The sequence below is a fragment of the Plecotus auritus genome (assembly GCF_963455305.1).
Source record: "Plecotus auritus genome assembly, chromosome: 4".
NCBI lineage: Eukaryota > Metazoa > Chordata > Mammalia > Chiroptera > Vespertilionidae > Plecotus > Plecotus auritus.
Genome location: NC_137775.1, coordinates 133,650,977 through 133,678,709, shown reverse-complemented (window position 1 = coordinate 133,678,709; position 27,733 = coordinate 133,650,977). Strand labels below are relative to the sequence as shown.

Sequence of the window (27,733 nt, the reverse complement as noted above, 5' to 3'; positions counted from 1 at the left end):
AGAAGACTGCTTTAACATCTTTTTTTTTTTTCCTTCTCACTTCTGCTTTTCTATTTATCATGTCCTTTATGCCGATGACTGGAAAGAGGAAAAGAAAAGGATCTATAACTGATTCTTAGTTTCTGTGGTGGTGTAGTCTAGGCTTTGGTGGATGTCTGGGGGCATTCCCTGTCCCCCTCCTTCCTCTCTCTGTTCTCCAGACTTGAGAATAGTCTTTCCCAATTCTGTCTGTGTCATTATTCTAACATTCTAATGCAGAAACCCTTCTCAGCTTTTTAGGTGTTATCAACTGTGCATGAGGCATTTGTAAGTGGTCTTTGCCATCCATCATTACAAGAGCCACTTTTATATTATTTTTATAATCTGTCTCCCCCTCCCTGCTTGCTCCCCCTTGTTTGTTTTTCTGTACACTCTCTCTCTGGCTCAGCTGGTCTCAGTTTACTATGATATTAAGTAAGTTAGAAAAAAATTGTAACTGCCATGCCCACTCTAAACAACTTTGAGTCACCCTTGTTCCTTTTCCTTCTCTCATTCCAAAGAGCTGATTCTTTGACTTCATATCTCTCTGATACACCCCTCCTTTCTTATCTTTACTGCCGCTCCTTTATTCCAGATTTCACTATTACTCATGTCATTTATTAATCTTATTGCCACTCACCTTGTCTTCCATTAATTTGTCATTCTATCTCTTCCAGTGGTTTGCCTAAAATGTTGTCATAGAAAAATTGCACTAGATATTTTCAAGACTTTTGAATAAGAAGGAGAAAGTGAATTCAATTCTGCTATAAAACAGGTGGGAGATTCTTTAAGCACTGGGATGAACTAGAAGAAAAGTAGTACAGGACTTTAATGGGGAGGTTAGTCAATGCAATCAGGCTATCTGTGTTTGCTAATTGTCACCTATCAGCAACAATTAGTTAGGTTCCTACCCATCCATTGAGACTAGAACCTAGAGGTACTTACTATCTTCCTAGAATGATTACATTTCAAAGGGATGGCTCCTAGGTATTTGAGAAAGCTTTTCCAGGATGGTAAAACTGGCAAGAGATTTTCATCTCCAAGGGGACAGAGAAAAAAATTGCAATTGAAAGTCTTCTTTGTAAAGAAGGGGCCTATAGTCAGGGGGAAAAAATCTATCTAAAGTTTAGTGAAGCTAAGACTTTAAGGTCTCCTTGGTCAATGTAAATCTGAAATGTAAATCTTCTGTTGAAAACTCTTTAGTATCTCAGCTTCTTATTTATTGGTTTGTTTATTTATTTGTTTTTGTTAATCCTCATCTGAGGATATTTTCCCCATTGATTTTCAGATAGAGTGGAAAGGAGGGGGAGAGAACCATCTATGTGAGAGAGACATATCAATTGGTTGCCTCCTAGGCCAGGGCTGCCAGGGCACATCTCAGCTGCTTAGCATTAAAAAACCAAGCCTCTGGCTTTGTGTCATCCCCCTTTACTCTGCAACTACCAATCTTCCTAAGTCCTCAATCTTTGCTTCTTTTTATGCCTCGATTTCTTAGCATCTAAGGATGGTCTAAGACTTAGACAATTCCCTTTGTCTGAAAAACTCTTGTCTCTCTTGTCAAACTACCTTATTTTCTTCAGCTGGGAAATAACTCCTTGTGGAAGTATGTCCTGTCTTGGGAAGTGTGCAGTCCTCTGGGTTCTGGACACACCAGTTCTTATCTGTCAGGATTCCCATCACAAGGTACATAACTAGTAGGATGATTTTATGTCACTCCCCTCTTCCCAGTCTGTGACACCTTAAAGGCAGGTACAGTGTTATATGCCCAATTCCGAGTATGAGGATTGTTCCTGACAAGAAAATCCTTAAAACTTTGTGCTGAATGATTAAGTGAGTGACTTGTAGACCTGGAAAACATTTTGGCACAATTCTTTCTTTATATGATACACATTTGCAAAATTATGTGAAAATGAACACCAGAAGTTGTTATTCAAGATTATAAGTGCCAAAACACTTAAGAGGATTTTTTAAAAAGTGAGTTGCATGTCCCTTGAGTTGCCATCTCAGGAAGTATATTATCAGGATAAAAAGGAGAATTTCATGTGTAGTCTGAAACCCAGATTTGTAAAGAACTTGCTAGTGCCCTGACTGGTTTGGCTCATTGCATAGAGCATCGGCCTGCGGACTGAAAGATCCCAGGTTCGATTCTGGTCACCGGCATGTACCTTGGTTGTGGGCACATCCCCAGTAGGAGGTGTGCAGGAGGCGGCTGATGGATGTTTCTCTCTCATCAGTGTTTCTAACTCTCTGTCCCTCTCCCTTCCTCTCTGTAAAAAATCAATAAAATATATTTTTTTAAAAAAAACCTGCTAGTTTCTGAAAAGCATACCTTTAAAGTATTATCTTCACATACAATGCAATGACCACTACACAGGTACTTTTATGATGGATGACATTTTGAATTAACTTTGGAAAGGACTCTGTTTTAGCTCAAGCTCTGGAGTTAAAACTCTAGGATAATTTTTAATGACAAGAACCAGGGGTTTTGAAGCCCATGGCAGACCCAGACATGGCATAGTGAGGTATACAGTTCCCAGGTGTTATGTTTTTTCTTGAATGCCAATATGCCTGTCACTTTCCCCTGTTGGTTCCAGGTGAGTAGGGTGCAGTTAACAATGACAGGTTGCTATAAAATGGACTGTGGCACACCGGGGGAAAGCATTGGATTGAAATATTGTCAACTCATTCTGTTTAATTGTTTTCAACTATCAAGTTGGAATTTTAGTTCCTTGAGACCCTGACATACTCGGAACTAATGAGGTAAAATGAAAAAAATTCCACTTGTCCCCCTACCATTTTCCTTTAGGGCCTTCCTTCCTCCTTTCCCTTCTTGACTTAACTTCTAGTCCCTATTCCCATTAGCCTGTTGACTTCCTGAAGAGTGTTAACACTATGGGTAAGAAAGCTGGTAACATTTATTTTGCTGTATGTCAGTGTTCGCTGATATCAGCAAAGTATCTGTCTTTAGGAAATTCAGAACAATTTACTTTCTCTTGCTTTTTTACTTTTTAATTAGTAAACTTTATTTTTGGAGCAGTGTTAGGTATACAGAAAAATGAAGTGGAAAGTACAGAGTTTGATATAGTACCTCAAATCACCCCAACACCTTGAGCACACATTTCCCCTTTTACCAAAATGTTGCATTAATATTGTACATTTGTTACAGTCAATGAGCCAATATAATACATTATTAACTAAAGCCATACTTTACATTTGGATTTACAGTTGTATTCTACAATTTTAGGGATTTTCCACATATATGTGATATGTATCCACTATGATAGTATCATCTATACTAATAAAAGCATAATATGCTAAATAGACTGGACAGCCAAACGACCTTCTGGACATCATTCCATACGTCCTTCCAAACAAAGCCTTGGTGGCAGAGGCCGAGGCAGAGGCGGTTAGGGGCGATCAGGCAAGCAGTGGAGCAGTTAGGGGCGATCAAGCAAGCAGGGGAGCAGTTAGGGGGTGATCAGGCCAGCAGGGGAGCCGTTAGGGGGCGATCAGGTCAGCAGGCAGAGGCAGTTAGGGGTAATCAGGCAGGCAGGCTAGCAATTAGGAGCCAGGAGTCTTGGATTGCAAGAGGGATGTCCGACTGTGGGATCGGGCCTAAACCGGCAGTTGGACATCCCCCGAGCGATCCAAGATTGGAGAGGGTGCAGGCCTGAAGATCCTCCCCTGCTGCACAAATTTCATGCACCAGGCCTTTAGTATAGAATAGTTTTATTGTCCTAAATACCCCTTGGGATCCACCTATTCACTCATTCCTCTTTTGTAATCTCTGGCAACCATTGATCTTTTTACTGTCTCCATAATTTTGCCTTTTCCAGAATGCCATATAGTTGGAATCAAGCAGTATGCAGCCACATCAGACTAGCTCCTTTCACTTAGCAGTATGCACTTAAGGTTCCTCCATTGTCTTTCATGGCTTGAAAACTCAACTCTCTTTGTTGCTGGCTCATATTTCATTGTATGATGACTGGTTTATTCATCCACGCACCTATTGAAGGCTCTCTCTCTCTCTCTCTTTCTCTCTCTCACAATCCTCACCTGAGGATATTTTTTCCATTGATATTTTAGAGAGAGTAGAAGGGAGGAGAAGAGATAGAGATAAATATCAATGTGAAAGAGTCATATCCATTGGTTGCCTCGTGCATGTGCACTAACCGGGGGTCTGGGGATGGAGCGTGCAATGGAAGTACCTGCCCTTAATCAGAATTGAACTTGGGACCCTTCAGTCTGTGAGCCGATGCTCTAATAAGCTAGTGCTGAAGGACATCTCGATTGCTTTCAAGTTTTGGCAATTATGCTATAAACATTCTTGTTCAAATTTTGGTGGGGACATAGGTTTCAACTAATTTGGGTAGATACCAAGGAGTGCAATTGCTGAATCTTGTGGTAAGAGGTTTTTTGGGGTTTTTTACTTTTGAAAGAAACTGACAAGCTATTTTCCAAAGTGGAGGTACCCTTTTGCATTTCCACCAGCAATGAATGAGTGTTCCTGCTGCTCCACATTCTCACCAGCAGTTGATGTTGTCAGTTTTTTCAATTTTAGCTGTTCTAATAGGTATGTGATGATGGTATGTTGTTTTAATTTGCAATTCCCTAATGACATACCATGTTGAGCAGCTTTTTCATATGATTATCTGCCATCTATACATCTTTGGGGCAATGTCCAGATCTTTTGTCCACTTTTTAATTGACTCTTATTTGTGAGTTTTAAGAGTTCTTTGTGTATTTTGAATACCAATCTTTTGTCACACATGTGTTTTACAAAGATGTTTTCCCCCCAGTCTGTCTTGTTTTTTCATTTTCTTAGCAGTGTCTTTCACAGAGCAGAAGTTTTCATTTAATGCACTCTAACTTATCAGTTTTTTTTTTCTTTCATGGATCTTGCTTTCGGTGTTGTATCTAAAATGTCATCACCAAAACAAATCTTACCTAGCTTTTCTCTTATGTTATTTTCTAGGCAACAGTTTCTTTTTCAGACTTAGTTTCCTAAGTCTGCATATAGATTGATGGAAAGAAAATGAGTACTTGACATAAACTGAATTGATTATGTCAATAAATCTTAAAATTGATGCTTAAGGAAATGTTATTTTAAAAAATATATCTCTGAATATTAACATAAAATGCATTCATTCTAAAATGATCTATATTTTTGATGGTTTACCTTACTGTTCCAAATACTTTCCTATTTTATGAATTTTAACTCTGCGATTTATTTATTGTTCTTTTCAGAAAGTGACAGCTTTTTTTATTTAGCCTCAACAGAGCCTCTGCAATTGTAATGTGTTTACATATATACTAGAGCTTAAAACCCAATCTTTGCAAACACCTGCAGGTCTGAGACACTTTTTCTGAAAAAGAAGGTCTCATACCATCTTTTAATGATCCCACTGAAGACAGTTTTGTTTGTAATTTGAACAGGTAAATAGCCCCATTTAGCTGCAATTCTGTTTTAACAGGAATTGCACTGTAATTGCTCATGTGTCACAAAATTAAATCCGTTCTTTTTATTTTTAAATGCTGAGCTTTCAGCCCTTTCTTTTCATAGTAACACCTTGCAAAACACATCACAGTATCTTGCAGGGAATGAATTAGCTGCTATGCATTTTCTCCCTTTTTAAAAATCCTATTGAGAGTTTCATGTGGATTTAGTGGCAAAGGTGGCTTTCTCTTGCTTTGGTTCTGAGTCTTTGCTTGTGTCATAAAGCACCCACCTGTGATTCCTCTCATCTCCTTGTAGGTTTTGTGTTATTTTATTTACATGCTTCGATTTAGTTCCGTCCTTTAGAAAACGGTAGGACACATTATCTCTTATAAAAGTCTCCACATTTGGTCTGCTGAAATTGCTTTGAGGCTTTATGAATGACGAGTACATGCTGATAATAGAATTATGGAAATTATTAATTTACTAAGTCTTAGAGGGGTGAATATAGGATGGATTTTCAGATATTACGTGCTCTACCAGCACTGATTTATTTAATCTTTACTATAACCCAGACAGGTAGATACTGTTAAACAAAATTCAGCTGGGTAAATTTGAAGATCTAAATGGCTTTATTTAACAATTCATGAATTAAGCAGCATCCTGTATAACAAACAGAATGGAAGGCTTTTATAATCAGAAAGAAAGTTCTGCACATTGTTTCAGGCAAGGTCACCTTCCTTTAGGAGAAGGCAGGGATCTCTCACAAAGATTATCTCACTAGTGTTGATCTGATAATTTCTGATTGACTGGTTAAAGGTCACATTTCTGGGAGAGGCTAATACTGCAATGAGGTTAGGTATTAAGTCTTGGTTGTTGACATGGGACTTAGCACAAGTGACTCCATTTTGGGCCTGTTGCCCCCCCCCCCCTTTTTTTTACTAGTACTATGATTATTTACTTTATATTTACTTTATATAGAGTCTTCACATAAGAATCAAGGGCAAGGTCATCTAATTGAATAATCAAAAATGTCTGTAGCCCTAACTGGTTTAGCTCAGTGGATAGAGCGTCGGCCTGCGGACTGAAGGGTCCCAGGTTTGATTCCGGTCAAGGGCATGTACCTTGGTTGCGGGCACATACCCAGTTGGGGGTGTGCAGGAGGCAGCTGATCGATGTTTCTCTCTCATCGATGTTTCTAACTCTCTATCCCTCTCCCTTCCTCTCTGTAAAAAAATCAATAAAATATATTTTAAAAAAATGTCTGTAATTATAATTTTACTGAATGTAGATGTTTACCAAGGATAATTAAACATTAAAATGAATGCAATGAGAATACCTATTATAGCAAAAACTACTAACTTAATAAAGTCAAATGTTAACCATATTTGAAATTAATGTTGAGTAAACACTCTATCAAAAAATCCATGGGAAACACTTTTGAATAGCTCATACATCTGTAGGAATGAACTTTTCCCACCTGATATGAGAACCTGAGTTTTATGTTTGGTTTATGTTAATTGTCAATCAGCTCTCCAGTTCAATACTGGAAATTCTAATGCAAAGATTTTAATAGCAAAACAAGTCATGAGATTTTCCAAAAACAATTCTGATTAAAGTCTGATGTACTCGTATTATCTCTACTGTCCCCATAATGATTAACATCCTGCTCACAGTTTTATAGTTGCATTTCTATATAAAGTAAGCAACAGTCAGTTTAATTCTATGACCCCTAAATTAAGTACAAGGTTATCTCAAGCCTGTCAACAGTTTTGATAACCTTGATTCACAGACTATCAGACCCCTTGCAGTTAGCCTATTGGAAAGGGCGGGAAGTGGGAAGTCTTTAAATGTGCCTCTGCTACTGCCAAGTGTGGTTATGAAAATATGTTTGACTTTACTCATAGTGTCTGAGTCCCATGGTCCTGCTCCTTTGCCTGGAATTGTTCACTATAGCTCTGCCGCCTGCTGATCACATTTTTTCCTAGTTCTTGTATAACTTTAACTACATCCTCACTCCTTGGTCAGCATGTCCCGGGTTTCTGGTTTCACTTCCCTGAGCTTGGTGTTGAAAGCTCAAAGAGACTCCATTCTTTATGTGGCCCATGTTTGATGGGAAGTAGAGTAGGAATGGTTTAGAATAGGGGCTCTTGAATGAAAGAAATTTGGGATGAAATCTTTGTTCCATTTAGTAGCTGTGATGTTTACATTCAGAGCATGTTACCTAATCTTTCCGAGACTCAGTTTCCTCGTTTTAAAAATAGGAATATTGATGTTCACCTCTTAGGATTGGGACAAAGATGCAATAAAATGATGAGGTGGTTACTTTTTCCTCCTCTTTCCTCTCTTCCTTGGCCTCTCCTTCCCCCTTTTCCCTTCATCCCCCTCATCTTCTTGTTCTTCCTCTTCCCTTTACTTTTTTCCCTTCTTTAGATCATATTATCATTTTCCTGTTCAACCAGATTTATTGCACCCAGGCCTAAATGTGTCATATTGCTTCATGTGTATACAGTATAAGCCTTGTAACAAGACTGAAGTTTGTGTATCTTTAACTATAAAGTGGATTAGATCACACTCCCTAAGTAGGTGTATAGTAAAGGTCTGTTCTGCCATCGCTGGTTTTTCTAGAAGGGCAGGGCTCTTCACTAATATAAGGCCACGCCCTGTTCTCCTCTCACTGCCAATTCTTTGAGCCAGCAGGCTTGGCCTCAAAGCCCCTGTGCCAGGACCAGCTCCTTGCTCATGTCATAGGCAATAGTTCTGCACCTGGGAAGTCACAAAATTTGTATTTTTACTTACCTCAGAGTCCCCTATATTGTGAACCCATTGGCCTCAATGTAATTAAGGCACATCCTTATGGTTGTCCCAGAGTAGAATCTGCTGCAGAGATCTCTGGGAAGGGCTTTCATCTCTGAGTTGGCACATGAGGGTCTTTTGTTTTTCTTCAGTCAAATAACTAATTCATTTGAGGAAATTGTTTGATTGTCTTTTGCATCATACCTCCAACTCTTTGTAAAACATTTTTCAGGTTTCCTTAAAAAAATCTAGCCCGACCCGTGTGGCTCAGTGGTTGAGTGTTGACCCATGGACGAAGAGGTAGCTGGTTGGATTCCCCGTCAGGGCACATGCCCAGGTTGCAGGTTCGATCCCCAGTAGGGGGCGTGCAGGAGGCAGCCCATTGATGATTCTCATTGATGTTTCTATCCCTCTTACATCCTCTCTCTCTAAAAATGAATAAACTCATGTTAAAAAAAAAACTCTACGAAATTTCAATTTAATAGCTTTTTAAAACTTTGGTTTTTAAAATTTTGGGCAATTCAAACCCATATGTAGAGTACCTGAGCTCGGTCTCTTCTCTGACTCTGCTTATCATTTGTGGAGAAATCTATAGTTTAGAAACCATACTTTATTTCAGTACATGTACTTTGGAAGTTTTTTACAGATAGAAGAGTATACTTGTGGAGTGGTTGCTAGAAGATTTTGGATTTGTTGAAGATGAATGATGTTAATTTATGCACTGTTTGGCATAAATTTGCATAATGAGTCCAAGTAGTCTTAACTTCAAGTATAAAAGGCAAAATTAATTTGTATGACTTGTTGGCATTTTATTTCACACATAAAATCCAGAGCATCCACATATAAAATATATAATGGATTTTTTAACCAATTAGCTTAATCACAGTCTGAATTATGCAGCATTTATATAAACTGAAATAGGGAAAGGGGGTTAATTGAGGTCAGATCAAGCCTGATGGGGGAGCTAGATCAAGGTTCATGTTTTGGCTGGGAAGATGTAATTGGTAGGATAATTTTCTTAGGGCTGAGGATTGCCAGTTAATTCCACAATGTCTTTCATATTCCTGTACCTAAATTTATCAAAGCTTTATCATTTTCTTAGTTGGCTAGGGTTACTACCATAACAAAATATCATAGCCTGCGTGGTTTAAACCGTTTATTTTCTCACAGTTCTGGAGGCTGGACTGTCCATGACAAGGTGCTGGCTGACTTAGTTTCTGGTGATTGCTCTCTTCCTGGCTATAGATGGCAGCCTTCATGCTGTGTCCTCAAATGGTAGAGGGAGGGGAGAGAGAGAGCGAGTGCCCACAAGCACAAACTCTATGGTATCTCTTCTTATCAGGCCACTAACCTTATCAGTAGGGTACCATCCCTCATGACTTCCTCTAACCCCAATTATCTCCCGAAGGCTGCAACTGCAAATGCCATCACTTTGAGCATTAAGGCTTCAACATATCAGTTTTAGGGGCACACAAAATTCCACCTGTGACAATTATGTTAGCTCAAATGTCAGGCATGTTAAAACTCAAATGCTCCTTAGAGGATTAACACTTTAATCAATTATTAGTCATTTATACTCAAGAATCAAGAATCTTCAGAGAGCATGTTTTGATAGGAGGGACAGAGAAGTGAATAAGAAAGCAAGGATAAGAAAGGTAGGGTATAGAGTAAGGGAAAGAAATTTGTCCTCAACCAGCCAAGGAATACAGTTACTAGAAATTAAGAAGCACATTTGATCCAACTAGGTAGGGACAAAGAGAAAAGAAAGGTGGTAATTTCCTACAACTTTTGTTTTCTCTTAACCATGTAAGGCCCCAAATGGAAATGTCAGATTACAGTATTTTTACATTACAATTATTTTTCCCATTGCAGAAAAGTAGAGGTTAGTTTTAAGTAAATAGGAATATAACTTATAGAACTATTACCAGGTAATCTTTATAGTATTATGGCAAATTAAAAGATAGATGATTGGATGAATCCATTTTCTAGCTAAAGATGCTCATAAGAGAGTCAAGGGAGTGAAGGAGAAGTAATTGATGTTTTGGTTATTCATCTTTAGATATAGTGTTGCATTTAATAGTCACAACATCCAGGAGATACTTATGGACTATAGTCTTCAATCCAAGGATCAGAGGAATTGAGTAACTTGCATGACCAAATAGCTATCGTGGGTAATTCATAAAACCAAATCAGTGCTGGGAGTTGAACCCCAGAGAGAATGGCTGTAAATCCTTTTACCACACCCTGGATAAACTGAACAATTGTCAGTAATCATGCAATGACATTGTGGTAGAGGAGGCCTTTTTCTTTTTTTTAAATGCCAATAAATAGCTAATAATAAAAAGCATGTTTTCTCTTAATAAGCTTCTTGAGGAACAGGCAAAGTTGCTGATTTTATACTCATAGTAGAAGTGAATGACACATCTTTGAAAACTTCCCCTGGTTATTCCTTGTTGTTTCCACATCTGAAATATCCATTGTCTAATTGTGGTTTAAAATATCTGCTACCAAGTACATTGAATGGATGAGCAGACTAACCCAAAGGTTGATAATAGAAGGAAATCAGGGGTGTTGACAGGATTCCAGTGTTCCTATAGAATGTCTCCTAATTTAAGTAAATAGTTAAATATTGATTAAATTTTATTCCTTTCATTTACACATTTGAAATTAAAAGAAGATATCCTTAAGCAAGATTTTAACATAGGCTCTCATGTTAATTTTTACTATATTCTGCTGCCACAAACTGACTTATATTTTAGGCCAGAATTGTAGCTTTTCCTCATCATTCCTTATGTACTAGTTATTATAAATCCTTATTCTTCTCTTACCTCAGTGGATCACCTTATTTGGATCTATTTAGTAGTCTAGCTGAAAATGAGTACTTTAATCAATTCTTTAAAGTATCTCCTTATGGAACTTCCCTTCCATTTCTGTCAAAGATGCATGATTATCCGACTGAAGACTTTTTCAATGTTTCTGTTTATATTTAAAAAGAGGGAAAAAGTATTTTCCAGATTATTATGTCTCAAACATATGACAGTTGCAGGGTTCCTATCCCTCTGCTTACTGCCTCTCTTGCTTAGTATTGAGAATGGACAAAGGCAAGCTCCAACCTAATGCATGCTCTCTCCTGCTCCAAACCCTTGCTTCTTTGCCTACCCTGGAAAGTTTTGTCAGCCCTTAAAGGTATACTTTCCTTTCACACTTGAACAGGTCCTAAGCCTGTCTTCCTCCCGCATTTTACAAGCTTTTATTGAACATCTACCGTTTCTCTACCAGACATTGGAGCAGTAAAGGTAAACAAGTCTTATTTGTGATGGGAGAGCCCATACTCATTCACAGGCTTACACATCGTTGTAAAGATGATGGCTGCTTTCAAGCTTTATGTATGCAAGACTTTGGGAAGCTACAGGAATGGGGTGGAGGTATTGATCTCTCTAGAGGAAACCAATCTGGGAGGTAATATTGAGAAATAGACTCTTTTCTTTTTCCCTCGATCACCCTTGCTTCTCTAACTGAAAGACCTAATGTGGCTTCATACCTTCAAAAAGCCTAAAATCTGACTTTTAGGCAAGAATTAGTCCCTCTCTCCTACAGTTTTCAAATGACTAAGTTCACATATTTACTTTAGCTTATGTTAGATTATTGTTATTTTATTTGTTTATATATATGCCTTCTCTACAACTCTGTGAGTTCCACAAGATTTTTCCATGCACTTTAAATGTATTTTATTATCTGTATTATTAAATTGTAAAGCATTTTCAAATCCATATATTGATGATTAGGCTTTAAAAATAAATTCAATGAGTGAAAGGTTTTAAAAAATCTTTAGTGAGTACTACTGTCATATCAACTTCTTGCTGGTCTTTAGATGGTTAATTCAAGACTTTGAGATTTTCTTATTAAATCATGGATTTAATAGTGTAATTGTACTTTTAAAATCAGAAATAAACACATGCATTTTTTTGGAGTTTTGGGAAGGAGATAATTTTTCAGTATTTCAGGAATCTTATGGTTATTTCTGAAGTAGGACGTTCTGTCCAATAGAGCCATGGTATGACATTTGTCTCCACCTAAACAGGGTGTTTAGGGCACTTAGTAGCATCACTTTATTGTTTCCTGCAGATTTGCTGCTACCACATTTAAACTGACCATCTTTAAGATCAGTTGGATTTTTTTAAATCCTCACCTGAGGAGTGAGGATATTTTTCTATTGATTTTTAGAGAGAAAGTGGAAGAGAGGGAGGGAGGGAAGGAAGGAGGGAGGGAGAGAGAAAGAGAGAAAGAGAGAAAGAGGTGAGAGGAACACATTGATTATTGCCTCCTACACATACACTGACTGGGGGTGAGGATCAAATCTTTAACCCAGATATGTACCCTTGATCAGAATCGAACCTGAGACCCTCCGGTGTGCAGGCTGACACTCTAACCACTGAGCAACACTATTTAGTTCTGCTTTTGGCCACCAGTTAGTAATGGTGCCTTGAGTAGGTGAGTCTCTCAGACTGGGAACTATTGCAAACAGACAGAAATATTAAACCTCATATTGGACACAAAGAAGTAAGTGTCCAGGATCATGATTTTTTTTTTTTAATTGCTCTCTGGTACTTTGGCTATTGCAAATGGAGGCATATGTTATCAGCTGGCTGTGAGCAGCTTCCTGGTCCTGCCAATCCACTGTTTCCATGACATTGCACTTCATATCAGAACCAATGAGAAGAAGTGAATTGAAGGCTGGCCAGGTGTCAGGAGACGACGTGGCAGTCAAGAAAAGAGTGTGACAACTGCAGAAATGGAGAGATTGAGATCAGAAAGGAGGTATAGGGAGAAGTTTGGATTGAACTATCCAAAAGAAAAATCATATTTTTGAGATTTTTTAAACCTTCAGAAACACATATATGCCAATCTAGAAAAGTCAAATATTTTATTCTAGACTTTTCTCTCTTCTTCCCCCCCTTAGCCATTCCTCTGGGTATTCTAGTTGTGCGTGGAGACTGTGACTTGGAGACTTGCCGTATGTACATAGATCGCCTACAGGAGGTGAGTTTCTATAGCCAAGTATACATTTTGCTCAGTTTTCCATTTTTTTTAAATAATTCCCAGCCATCTTTATTTGTTTCCAAAATGATGCATTTGGGGAGGAAATGGAAATGTGGTGGCCTTGTCTTTTAATCACACACCATAGGTTTTCCTGCTCAGGTGGTGAAATGGAAGGATCAGTTGGGTTAACTATAGCGTGGTGTTCTCCTGTGATCCATACCGCAGCTTGGAACCGTAGCCAGACCACATCTCTGTAATTTTGAGCTCTATAGAATGTCAAAGGGCACTAATAAATGATGAAAGAAAACAGAGGTTTGGGCTTATTTAATGTTTTGTATCTAGCACAGACTTTTGTCAGAGACAGCTAGATTTAAAAAAAAAAAAGGTCAATTGTACAGGAAAGAAAAACTTTCTATATTTCATAGAAACTTGTGTCAGAACACAAAGGAATAACCTATTTTTTTCTCAACTGGTCTTACCATGGATAAAGAGAGAGGAAGAGAACTCATGTATGACCTTCTTATGAACTTAAACTGCACCAGCAAAGCCAGGAAACCCAGCCCCCTCACTGCAGTGATCATTGGTTACTTGTATAAAACTTTGAGGGTGGTAGTCACTTCCTTTATTTTACAAATGGTAAAGAGCATAAATAGCCACTATTTAGCATTGTTTCTTGATTAAAGATGCACATTAGAATCACTTGTTTTGGATGTGGCCTAGACATTTGTATTCTTAAAGCTATTGGGTAATTCTAATAGGTACCCCCAAATTAGCAACTCTCTTTCAGACAACACATTTTGCATACATAAATGGCACAAATAAAGAAGATATATAGTGTTTAAAATCCTATCAAGTTGTAGCCACTTAGCTTTAAATATTAGATTTTATTTCTCTTGAAATAAATTGAGGTAGGAGGCACAAAGTAATGTGAAAAATTATAAATTTTTCTCTTCAGCATTGTTAAAGATAGAGAAATTGTGAATGCAAAATATTTTGGATTAAATGCTAAATTTTGAATACTGATATGGGTGAGAGAAGAAAAGTCAACAAATCTTATGCTTGTGCCTTCCTTGGTTATTTTTCACCAAGGATAATTTTAACATGTTAAAATTTGTGAACTTTTTAGCATGTGACTCAGGTCCAAATCAATATTTCAAGGACATTGTATCTCATTTTTCAAAATCATGTTTGTATTTTATTGTGGAACCATACTCAATAAATCTGCAATCGAATGTTAATCATAATTGCTACCAAATGTTTTTTTTTCCCTTAACACTCAAGTAACAAGATTTCACAGTAGCTAAAATACATAACTGTTGAAAATCAACTTATTGCCATGCACATCACACCCATATTCCACAAGAAGTGGGATTCAAAAATAAAGGCGGGGGGCGTGGGGAAAGCATGAACTCATAGAGGCAGCATTTTCAAACTAACTTGGGCACAGAGACAGGTGATGAATCCTAGTGGGAAGCAGGTATGAGAACAAAGTTACCCAGGATTGCTGACATTTGTGAACAGAAGCAATACGCTCATTAACAAAGAAGCCTGCGGGACATGACGATGGCGACAACGTAGTTATAAAACTTTATAAAGGGAGCCAGGCTCTCGGAATCTGCCAGTAAAACCTCGTTAATTCCAACCGTGTTAATTTGCTCTCCATGATAATGCGGAGGAGCCCAGTGATTTTCTCTTTGCAGTCTGTGAAAACCCGTGTTTGCCAAGCAACTTACAGGTATAAACACAATTACCAGGACAGTATGTATTTGGTCTAAGATAAATACATTCTTTCTGAGTTCTTAAAAGGGGACTTTTAGAAGCTTTCTTCACACGCCAAAGGATCGGGTGCCAATTAAACATGACCCCCATTTATTAGAACAAAGTTGGTGTCTTTTACTTTTGGTCTTCTTTTTCATTGGAATTGTAATATATATCAGTCACCTGTAAACACTATTTAAAACTTACAAGTTTCTATAGCCGAATGGCCTTTCTTCTCTCAGTCCAACTTGGTGTGCTTTTATTATTTTTGGCATTGTCTTCTTAGTTTAACCTTGAGGAATTTGGGTGAGTTAGATACTTTCCAGATGACTTTAATAATATTAAATTGGGAGTTCAGGGAATAGAGTTGTAGCAGCAGCTTGTTCAAACGAATCTTAAGGTATGGATATATATTTTTTCCATTTTCTCACTAGGACCTGCAATCGGTTTCTTCTGGCTCCCACAGAGTTCATTACCAGGTAACACATGCTTGACTCTCCCTGTTTCTTGCCTTTTGGCCCAAAGAAGTTGAAGGTCTCATTTGGATTAGAGTCCATATCTTCCCCAGACAGAGGGTTTACTGAGAACCTAGTGAAGTTGGCATTGTGATTCGTTTGCAATTTTTTGGTTTTGGACATTCTTAGTCTAGCTCAAATTTGGGCTGTGGTTTTTCTCCCAGGTCATTTAGAAAAGGCTATATAATGAAGTGATTTCTCAGTGCCAAATGCTAGAAAACTCAACTCTAACTTGACAGGGCAAGAGTCTATTGATTCACATCAGCAAAGATTTCAGATCAAGGGTGGATTTCACGTGCCATTTGGCCATGCTTCATTTTTCTGCTGGTCTTTTTGCTCTGTTCTCCTTTTCTGTCGACTTCACCTCTGAACTAGATGTTTCCATGGTCCAAGATGACAGGCATTAGCAACCAGGGCTGTACAATTCTCCTTTACTCCTAGGCAAGTGAATTCTCTGCCTCCCACAACCATCACTCAAACATTCTAAAATGCAATCTGATTAGCCCATTCTGGCCTTTTGGACAGGATCCAATAAACCCGGCCTCTCTCTAATGACCTGCGTCCAGTCCATGCAGAACACTCAGATGTTCTTTGCCTAAACAGTCTTTGTGTGCTCAGTTTCTTCCAGCCCTTCCCACCTCTACTGTGCTACACAGGCCTGCCCAGCCATCCTCTTCCCATTAGATTTCTCAGGCAGGACTCAGACCCCAGTGCTCAGTGTCACCCTGAACTGCGAGGGCCCATGAACTTGCCGCTGGGAAGGGGGTGTGTGAGTCAGAGCATGCCAGTGACTCCCTCTAAATAACTCCTCTCCTAGGCTCTTCTACATCCACGTGGAGGAGGGGTTTAAATATGTCTAAACTTGTAAATCTGGGATTAGCACCTCCCGGTAGGTTTTTAAGTATTTTGCTATACTTAAAACTTTCAGTTTAGCATCTTTTTACATAAACAACAAAAGCAACATTTTCTACAACCCTATACCTGTAGCCTCTAGGAAGCTTTCTTCCCTTGCAAATGGACACCCTGTACCCTCAGCAAGGCAGCCTAATTTACCCTGAGGCTGGCTGACACAGACAGCAGTGTGGTGAAGACCTAGGGGGTGGGGTACCGGCTAGAAGGGGTCAATGGGGGGAAAGGGAGACATATGTAATACTTTCAAAGATAAAGATAGATAAATACAAAAGATAGTTATAAAAGAAGAGTCATGGAAACTGATGAGCAGCAGGAAAGCTGGAATTAAGGAGAAGGTGATGTTATGATGGGAAAGAGTGAAATGTATTTCAAAGAAGAAGGAAGTAATGAAATGTGTCAAATGCTGTGGAGAGGCTGAAAGATGCAGATTGATTTGTCTATTTTTCTGAGGATGCACAGACAATACATGCAAAAGAGGTGCTATTAGTTTTATGTAGAAAGTGACAAAACCCACTGGCAGGCAACGTAATACTAAATCTTTTGTTTCCTAATGCAGAAGCCCATCATAATAGAATCTCTGTCTCAGGGGGAGTTAGAGGGTGATGTAGGAGAAACCTGTCAGAAACGTGGGCCACAAAAAGCCTTACATGCTTGTTAACAAACTTTCTTGTATGAGGTGGCACTAAATATGCTTGGAGAACTAACTGTGATAGAACAAGTAAATGCCAGCAAGTCTAAATCTTGAGAAACTCCCCTCAGCTCACTAATTTGCAGGTGGGATTTTAGCTGGCTATTTTCTAAGGCTAGAGAGAACTCAAGAAAAAAACTAGCATTCAGAAAGGAGTACAAGTGCCCACGGCACCTTGTTAATGGCGGTTTCTAGTCATTTGAGCATTGTGGTTTCTTCCTTTCCCAAATTCATAGTGAATTGCCAACAAAGCACTAGGGCTCAGAAGTGGCACCTTGTATTAACCTAACAAGGCATAAGGGGTTATACAAGAGAGTGTTGGATATTTATAGCCTGCTCAAAATTCCAGCTGACACCAATCTCTAAGGTCAAAACACAAAGGCCCCTCCATCCGAATGGCATCTCATGTAACCTGTAACTGATAACTTACACAAGCACAATGCATTGTGTTCACAGATGTTCCTGACCTTGGTAGATAATCTAGAATTCATAGAGAAATTGGACTCTGCCTCCCCGTTAGATATAGATGCTTTTTGAGCTAATTTTTTCTTTGCTCCCTCTTGGTCTTCATTCTATCCCTTGTTAACCCTAAGTCCTAAAGTTGGTAAGAAGTGAAGCAAATTCAACCGTTCCAGTGATTCTCAGCTAGGGGAGATTTTTTTTTCCCTCAAACAGGAAGTTTGGAAATTTGGACATTTTTGTGTGTCACTATTAGGGGAGGAGGTGCTACTGAATTCTGTTGAGTAGAGGCCAGAGATGCTGCTAAACATCTTACAATGCATGGGACAGTCCCCTACAAAAAAGAGTATCCAGCCCTAAATGTCAATAGTGAGAAACATAAAAAATCTGGAGTCATTTTGATGAGCCTCAGGACATGACTAGGTTCCACAGGCAGATGTAAGTCCTAGTTGAGGAAAGGCAGGGAAAGAGAAAGAGGACCAGGAAGAGAAAATAATTAAGGAAATAGAGACATCTGGATATGGGAAGGCAGAATAAGCAGAGAACCAGGAGTTTGTTTGTTTTTGTAGACACTCAGTTTCTCCATTTCCCCAGGATAAGACTCATGAAGTACTGATGTGGTTGGCACACAAAAGTGTGCTTTCCAGAATGTTATGAGCTAATAATTTGATATTTTAATGAATATAATAGGATTTTGTAGTAGGTTCAAAAAGGGATCTATCTAGTTTTTTTCTTTAAGAATGAATTTACTTAAAACTAATACTACAATGGTTGGAATATTTAAAAGTAGATATAACATTTTTTAAAAGAATTTGTATCCTTTGGAGATGTCTTTTATTTCCATAAGGAAAAACTGTTGGTCAGTTGGTCAGATCTGAGTCCACATCCACTTGCTCGTCCTCTGAGCTCTTTTTTATTTTTTCCTGCACACCTACCCAATCTTCCTCTGTGGGATAGGTTTGTGTTGTATTTCAGCAGAACTCTGTCTAGTCCTAGGCAAACAGTATTGGCCCACAAATATTTCATTTATTTATCTTGTCCTTATTCATCTCTTCCTGTTCTTTGAAATCTCTTGCTCTTTAATTTGTTTTCTGGATTTTAGAAGAGTCTTTTAATAGATGGGTTGAAACAAGTTTAAGGGAGTCATTCTGGGAATTAGTTTATCTTAAAGAAGGACAGGAGTTAGGGATTTTGTAGAATGTTCCTTTGGGCTAGATCAAAGCTATCAGAAATGGATTATAGAAGGAATTAAAATAAGACTTGCCTGAGGCCAGATCTGTTTGCTTTTGCTGGTACAAGTGAAGGCAATACTGCTAATACACACACACACACACACACACACACACACACACACACACACACACAGAGTTGTTAATGGAGGACTTTCTCACGCACAAAAAGGGCTCTTGAAAATGTTAGAATTGCTCTCATTCCCATCTCTTACTACACCATAACTATTTATTCATCTTTCAACACTAGTTTTGAAATGGGCATCCCATTTCTGTATTCTGCTGCAAGAGTTGTGGGTAGTAAAGAGTTTTGAAAGACCATAATTTTAACTATATTAATTTTGCATTTCTATTACATAAACACGTATTTCTAACCATCCCTGATGGATCCATTCACCAAAGATAAAGAGACATTGCTATATAACTTGGTGATGAAACTAGAGGGGACAATGACTAAATAGATGGATTGAGCACAGGAGATATCAAAGCAGGCAGAAAGAAAATTTGGATAGGCAAACAGGAAAGAAATTTGAAAGTAAAGTAATTATTAACTGGACATTATTAAATGAAGCAGGGATTCCCAATGCAAAGGGACTGCTGATTTGCTTCTGCTTATGTCTTCCCTGCATTTTATGAAAGAAAATGAATTTCATTCATAGTGAAGGTATAGTTAAATGCTGGGTGAATATTGCTTAATTGGATAATCTACTAGAGTGTGTAATGGGCCTGCTGTGCCTTCATTAAATTATGTGTGCATCAGCTATGAGTAATTGAATCTAAATTAAGGGCAAGTTTGGCATATGCATGCCAAATAGTGGTTTAGATAATTTCCTTACCAATTATATATAATTCATGCCAGTTGACTTAAATATATATGTAAAAGAAATAGGTTTGCTTTGTGCATATGACTCTATTTTTAACACAAGAAACGTATTTTCTATTAGCATTTTCAAAAGAGAAAATTCACCTATCAGGATTTTTGAAATGGGCAGTATTTCTTAATATTATTTGTCTATAGAGCATGAAGTTTTAGAGGATTAATACATTTAAAGTAGAAAGGAGCATGGTATGTCCAAGGTTACCTCATTCTGCCTACATTATAAGGCAATGACAATTACATCCATCTAAATCACACCATTTATGTGAAGAAAAATAACAAACCAAAAAATGAGCAAGTCAAGTACCTCATCTCTTTAGTGAATAATTTGATTTGATTATGCAATTCAAGAGGACTTAAGAAACTGGAAGCCCTAAATTAGCACCAAAAGCTATTGAGGTGATAGGGCCACAGCTCAGGTAATGATGTGAATATAGCTACGTTCACACAATCACACTTAAGTGTCTGCAGACAGTGCATATTTTTAAGCTTGCTTATTTTTTTATGGTTCTATCAGAAATTACGTCTGTATATTCACAAAGCAAATATACTTCCAACCATTCTTGTTTAGTGACGTAGACTTTGCCATGTTCACTCAAGCTGGTCCATGAAGTCAAGGTCTGCCCTGGGACCAAAGTTTGACCTCTTTTAAGGGGCTGTTTTGTTTCTTCTCACCCACCCTTTCCTGTTCAAGGCTGATTCATGGTTCATACTACACTGCTGGCTACTCTTCTGTTGCCCCTGTGAATCAGGACATGTTATTGCAAGGGCCACACACTCTAAGACTGTGTGGCCCTCTGTGAGGACACAATGATGGGCGGTGTATCACCCACAATATGTTAGCAATTAGAGTTATTTAAAACAAAGTTGTAGCAAATTCAGGATTACCTCTTTACTACCATCACTCTCACTCACCTGTATTCTGATTCTCCTTTTTGAGTAGGAAAGGAAGGCGTGTAGATAGACAAGATGTAGGAATCATGTGAGTCCTGAGTATATAAGAACCTAGTGTCCTATGTGGCCATCATTAGTGAAGAATGTCAGAAAGAAGTTCATGGACCACCTTTAAGTTACTGTGATTCCTTTTTTAAAAATATATATATTTATTGATTTCAGAGAGGAAGGGAGAGGAAGAGAGAGATAGAAACATCAATGATGAGAGAGAATCATTGATCGGCTGCCTCCTGCACGCCCCCAACTGGGGATCAAGCCCACAACCCAGGCATGTGCCCTTGACCAAAATTGAACCTGGGACCCTTCAGTCCGCAGTCTGCCGCTCTATCCACTGAGCCAAACCAACTAGGGCATGTGATTCCTTTTTGACAACCAGCTTCTCTTAATTACTGCTCCATTTTAATCCATCCAAATATGCATTTGTCTTTAATATGAAGATCCTTAAGGCATTTTTTTTACTTTCATTAACTACTTACGTCATGAAATTTGCCAGGTTTTATAATCCTGGATTATCTTAGTTTTCTGATTGTATACAATTCTAGATTTCTGCTTGATTTTCAACTCCCCATCTAAAGTAGACATTAGTATAGCACCTTTCTGCTATGCATTCTTCAGTACCTTTTTCCAAATCTATACAAAGCTACACACATAGACATATGTGATGTTTTGTTTATTTTTTCAAAATAAAAATGTACTTATATTCTTTGTGCACTAGCTGTACACATTATACCACTATTTGTTTTTAACAATACTATGCCATGGACGTTATATCTTGCTAATAAACAATACTCTAACCCAATTTTTAAAAACTCTGCTCTAGTCTGTGGTATATATTTAACCCTATCTCTGTGGGTAGAAATTTAGGTTATATACAGTTTTTGTTGCTATACATTGTTTTTGTAAACAGTATTGCAACAAGTATCACTGTGCAGATTTGAAAATAAAATTGCAGCAGAAATTATAACCACATCAAATGCTAAACAACCTACTAATATTGGCCCATATTGGTATGAAGCTTAGAACTGCAGTCACGGGGAGGAACCAAGATGGCAGCATAGGTAAACACCTAAACTGCTGCCTCGCACAACAATTTCAAAACTACAACTAAAAGACAAAACGTCTGTCACCCAGAACCATGGGAAAGCTGGCTGAGTGGAAGTTCTACAACTAGAAAAAAAGAGAAAAGAACATTGAGATGTGCACAAGCACTGAAAAGCTGAGGTATGGAGGCGTGCAAATCGGGCTGGCGGCGGGCGACTGGGTGCGTTGCGTTTTTCAACCTGAAGGGAGACAAGCTCCCGATTACTCTGAACTCCAATCTCTGGGGAGACGCTGGGGACCCAGACTCTTACGGGGAGAAGCTGGACTGTCTGCCATCGGGTCGGAAAGTGAGGGTGGCTTTCTTGCAGAGGTGCGTGCAGCAATCATTGTTTACTGCACTGGGGCACGGGATGCGGGGACTTGGAAACGCGGAGACGCAGAGACCGCTGACTGGCAGCCATCGCTATTTGCCATGTCCTAGCCTAGTAACTCCCTGAGACCCCGCCCCGCACAATCTACAAACCCACCCATCTCCACCCAGCGGCTTTTGCATATAAATGGCCTGCCCTATCGAAGCTTAACCTAACAAACTGCAGCTCTGGTCAAACAGCTCCAAAACCTCCAAACCCCAAGCAAAGAGGAGAAAACTGTAGTTCTCGCTGTAGCTTCTGCTGGGTGGCCTCAGACAGTAGCTGACCTGCACCCCATTGGAGATCCAGAAGCTACTGTATCTACTGGTCAGTGTGAGACGACACCAGATTTCAACTACTCACATCCATAAGTGACACATTCAAGAGGCAGACTCAGTGAGCACCAAAGCCCCACTGAAGCAAGTCCTGCCCCATAAGCATGTCTCCAGCACAGCAGTTCTTCCAATATAGACACAGCGGGTCCTCACAGCCAATTGATCTGGAGGTCAATTCCTCCCAGTGTACAAACAGCAATCAAGGCTTAACTACACCAAGACTTTGCACTCAGCCCACAAAGGGGTGCACCAAGAGTGTCCACCTCAGGTGGTAAGCTGAACCATTGGTCACCTACCACAGAAAACCACTCCATCAACACAGGGAAGCAGCAAAATGCGGAGACAAAGAAACATGTCACGAATGAAAGAAATGGAGGAAAGCAAACTGTAGAGGTGTTCTCTCTTTTCCGCGTCCAGCACGGAAAAGGAACAGGTCCGGTTCCTGAGTGGAGCAGCTGGGGATTAAGAAATAAAAGAAAGAAAGAGACCAGATAGAAAGATAGAAACAAAGCTGGGAGCCAGGTGGGACGCCATCCTCTCTGATGGAGAGGCAGCAACCCCGGAGCCCACGCAGCACATTTATTTTATACCCCCAAATACCAGGAAGTATCACCAAAACTTAGGATCAAAGGAGCTTATTTGCATTCTTGAGTAGGCCCTAGTATTCCTGGTGCTTGCCTGGATTTACATATCAAAGCCCACTCCCTGGCACCTGGACAAAGGTAAAAAGTCAGTACTGATAACGCCCCCCACCTTCTTGGGGAGGGCATAACCGAAATGCGGCTCTGCCAGTTGCCTCGGGCTCAGCTGACAACAATTTAAAGAAATGCCCATGTGCCTTCCCAGGCAGCCCTCTACAGCAAACTACTGGACATAGAGTTCAAAACCACATTTATAAGGTTACTCAAGAATCTTCTAAAAACCTCTGAGGAACTTAGTGAGACATTTAAGGATCTTAATGAGAATGCCAAAAAAAATGGAAAAGGACCAGTCAGAAATTAAGCATACACTGTCTGAAATAAAGAATATACAGAAATTCAACAGTAGATCAAAGGACCCCAAGAATCAAACCAAAGATCTGAAATATGAGGAAACAAAAAACACCCAACCAGAAAAACAAAAAGAAAAAAGAATCCAAAAATATGAAGATAGTGTAAGGAGCCTCTGGGACAACTTTAAGCGTACCAACATCTGAATTATTGGGGTGCCAGAAGAAGAGAGAGAGCAATATATTGAAAACCTATTAGAAGAAATAACGACAGAATACTTTCCCTACCTGGTGAAAGAAATAGACTTACAAGTCCAGGAAGCACAGAGAACCCCAAACAAGAGGAATCCAAAGAGGACCACACCAAGACACATCATAATTAAAATGCTAAGGGCAAAAGACAAAGAGAGAATCTTGAAAGCAGCAAGAGAAAAACAGTTAGTTACCTACAAGTGAGTACCCATACGACTGTCAGCTGATTTCTCAACAGAAACTATGCAGGCCAGAAGGGAGTGGCAAGAAATATTCAAAGTGATGAACAGCAAGAACCTACAACCAAGATTACTCTACCCACCAAAGCTATCATTCAGAATTGAAGGTCAGATAAAGAGCTTCACAGACAAGAAAAAGCTAAAGGAGTTCATCACCACCAAACCAGGATTATATGAAATGCTGAAGGGTATTCTTTAAGAAGAGGAAGAAGAAGAAAAAGGCAAAGATAAAAATTATGAACAACAAAATGACAACAAATACATACCTACCAACAAGTGAATCTAAAAATCAAGTGAATAAAAAATCTGATGAACAGAATGTACTGATGAATATAATAGAATCAGGGACATAGAAAGGGAGTGGACTGACAATTCTCAGGGGGAAGGGAGTGTGAGGGGTGCAGGAAGAGATTGGACAAAAATCTTACACCTATGGATGAAGACAGTGGCAGGGGTTAAGGGCATGGGGTGGGGTGGGGAATCAGGTGGAGGGGAGCTATGGGGGGAAAAAAGAGGAATACCTGTAATAATCTGAACAATAAAGATTTATTAAAATAAATAAATAAAAATAAATTAAAAAAAGAACTGCAGTCACATAACAGGTACAGCAAAGTTACTTAAATTCTGTAATCAGAATTTCCTTTACATGAATGTTATCTCTGTTCCTGGTCTCTGGATTGTGGTTCTCTACTGTTCTCATTGATTATCCCATTTCTATGGGATTCTTAAGCAGACAGGTTCATAGGAGTGGAAAGTACACAGGCAGCAGTGACTGAAATTTTGAGGGAGGAAAACTTCTGAGTTACCAGGCAGTGAACTATGATAAGAAATATGGAGGATTAGTTTGACAGTTTACAAAACTTGAAACTATTAAAAAATCCTTGAATATCAGAGTCGAAGGAAGGTCTTCATAGCCATTAAGATCTTCCTAGCTTTTGCTTTCTTCATGTTTTTGCTTGAGCTGAGTTAAAAAAAAAAAACTTCACTTAAGCATATTCAATCATCCTCCCCCACCAATTCTTCAAAACCCCAAATAATTCTAATTCCTCTAGAAGCTATAAAACCTGGCATATAAGATCACAGGCTTTGTAGTAAAAAGAGGCCTTCATTTGAATTGCCAACTCTACCACCTAAAAAAAGGATACTGTTGAGAGTTTACTTAAATTCTCAAAGCTCCAGTTTTTCATTTGTGTATTGCTTTTAGGTGCTAGAAATAAGATCCAGGAAGAATAGTAGGGTAGATGGTAGGATGGTTGTATAAGGACTAGATTATGCACCTTCTTAACACAATGAATATGGATTTAGAATAAGCATAAGAATATGGATTAAAATCAACCCACTAAATTAGACTATAGCCTAATATTTCTAAATGAACTCTAGCATTGGCCAACTAACCCTACAACCAAGTAAGATGATTTTGTAATTCTAGTAATATTTCTTATACATGTTCTGCTGGGGGACATTCCCCAAATATGAGAGTATTCAGTGGATCAAATAACAGAAAAGGACTGATAAGTCTAACTTTTATTTAACGTAGAACCATCAAGGAATACAGAAGAACAATGTTTATGGAAAAATTCTCTGAATAAAAAAAGGGAGTATACTGTCAGTATACTGCAGATTTGAGAAAAGGAAAGAATGAGTACCAGTCCCTAAAATGTTATTCACTGAGTAATTGACAGCTTGTTGAAATTGCCTTTTAATGCCAGACAATGAGAATGAGTCAGGGCAGAAGCTGTAGGTGGAGGTCTTAAAGTAGAAGGAGCGATAAAGGAAAAGCAAGAGTCAGCAGCCTTCTGCTCTACTTGACATCATGACAGCTGGCCTCTGTATAAGTGGAGTGTATGATTTAGGATTGTACCACTCGGCACATCTTAGCTATACATCACTGTCAGGACTATTTGAAAACTTCTGCCCCCACCATAAATTGTGAGCCCCAAACTTCAGACTTGAAAGGAAAGGACTTTCTTAAATGTGAGTTGAGCCTTCCATGAGCTTCCCAGTGAAGTCTTCTGCTATTTCCATTACCAGACTCCAATTCTTTGGGCAGCTGACTCAAAAACCCTTTTCTCAAAATCGGTGACTTTTGACAATAATTTAGGAAATAAATTAAAATCACAATAGCCACCCCTTGGAAAAGAAGTTGCAATCTGATAAATTAGACATACAGCAACTCCAAAAATTGGAGCAAGAAATGAAGTCGGGAGGACCCAGGTGGCCCACAGTGCATTAGACACCCTCTGAAGAGTTGGCCAATCCTTTGTTCTCCTTTATGACCTTACGAATCACATGCCTTGCACTATATTAGCTTTAATAACTACACATTGGAGAGATTGGTCATAATTATGTCATAGGAATAAAATAATGGATAGTTGTGTGACAACTGACAACCCAAATCAGCAAATGAAAAATGGGGAATACTATTGAATGGGGCAAGGTCAGTAAAATAAACTGTTCTGAAAATTATTGCTGTTGGTGATGCAAGATATTCAACCTTGAAGACAATACCCTGTATTTAAGACAATTGTGTAGTTGTTAATACTGTGAAAACAGGCATTGAATTTCTGATTAAGACAAGTCCTACAAACACCAAATCAATAATGGCATGATTTCAGCCTTTATTTGATGTCACTCTTTTCTGTGTCCACTTACATGAATCTTTCCTGTTTCTTTTCTTTGAAACCCAAAAACTGATAACAAATGCATTTATGGATAAAGCAGTGTGGTGTTGATATAGCACCATCTGAAAGATCTGGTCTGAAATGTGGCTGATGAGCTCCTCTTGTGTTTAAAGGTCAAAATTGCTTTAGGTAAAATAATGTCATCCCAGCTGCCCCAGTATCTGCATGTTGACATGTACTAGCCAATAGGTTAAGAATTTATTTTTTTAATTGAATTTATTGGGGTGATATTGGTTAATAAAATTACATAGGTTTCAGGTGTACAATTCTACAATACATCATCTGTATATGGTATTGTGTGTTCACCACCCCAGGTCAAGTCTCCTTCCATCACCATTTATCCCCCCTTTTACCCTCCTCTACTTCCCCCCACTCCCTTTCTCTCTGGTGATCACCATACTGTTGTCTGTGTCTATGATTTTTTTCTTCTTTGCTTAATCGCTTCACTTATTTCATACAACCTCCCTCCCTTCTGATAGCTGTCAGTCTGTTCTTTGTATCTATGAGTCTGTTTCTATTTTGTTTGTTATTTTGTTCATTAGATTCCACATATAAGTGAAATTATATGGTATTGGTCCTTCTTTGACTGGCTTATTCACTTAGCATAATAGTCTCCAGGTAATGAGTTAAGCATTCCACATGCCATTTCATTTACTCCTCAAAAGAACTCTTTACAGTAGATACTATGGTAGCCATTTCACAAATGAAGCATCCAAGGCACAGAATAGGTAAGAAACTTGCCTAAAATTTTAGTTAGTAGGTGATGGAGCCAGGGATGCATGTGCTCACAGTTAGTGCTCTTGGCCATCAGAGTTCCATGCCTCTGGGCTTGCTACTTAACTCAGGCTAGATCATCTACAGTCTATTGCATTGTTTTTTTTCTTCCCATTTATCCATCTGTCTTTCCTGTGATACTTAAATACTACTTCAAGGACAAGAACATTTTTGTCATCTCAATTCTTAGTCTTCTGATTTCATCCTACAAAATTTTAAGTTTTCCAAAGTAGAACTTTCTTACTAAAAGAAACTTTTTACTCAGTTTTTCAACTCAGATTAAATACAACAATATCAGCACCCACCAGATTTCCCTTCTCTTCTTCCTCA

General features: G+C 38.7%; 1 protein-coding gene across 6 annotated transcripts in view; it reads left to right on the top strand.

Moving 5' to 3' along the window:
- Positions 1 to 27,733, top strand: part of DGKI (diacylglycerol kinase iota) — a gene marked incomplete at its 5' end in the record, with an annotated part of 419,556 nt that overhangs the window by 313,154 nt on the left and 78,669 nt on the right. For 5 of the 6 annotated variants that reach the window (XM_080666632.1, XM_080666631.1, XM_080666634.1 and 2 more), the window contains 2 exons: positions 13,212 to 13,291; positions 15,484 to 15,528. In XM_080666632.1, the coding sequence (XP_080522758.1) occupies positions 13,212 to 13,291; positions 15,484 to 15,528 (125 nt within the window). The remainder of the gene's footprint in view (positions 1 to 13,211; positions 13,292 to 15,483; positions 15,529 to 27,733) is intronic. The other variant, XM_080666633.1, reaches the window with a different exon arrangement.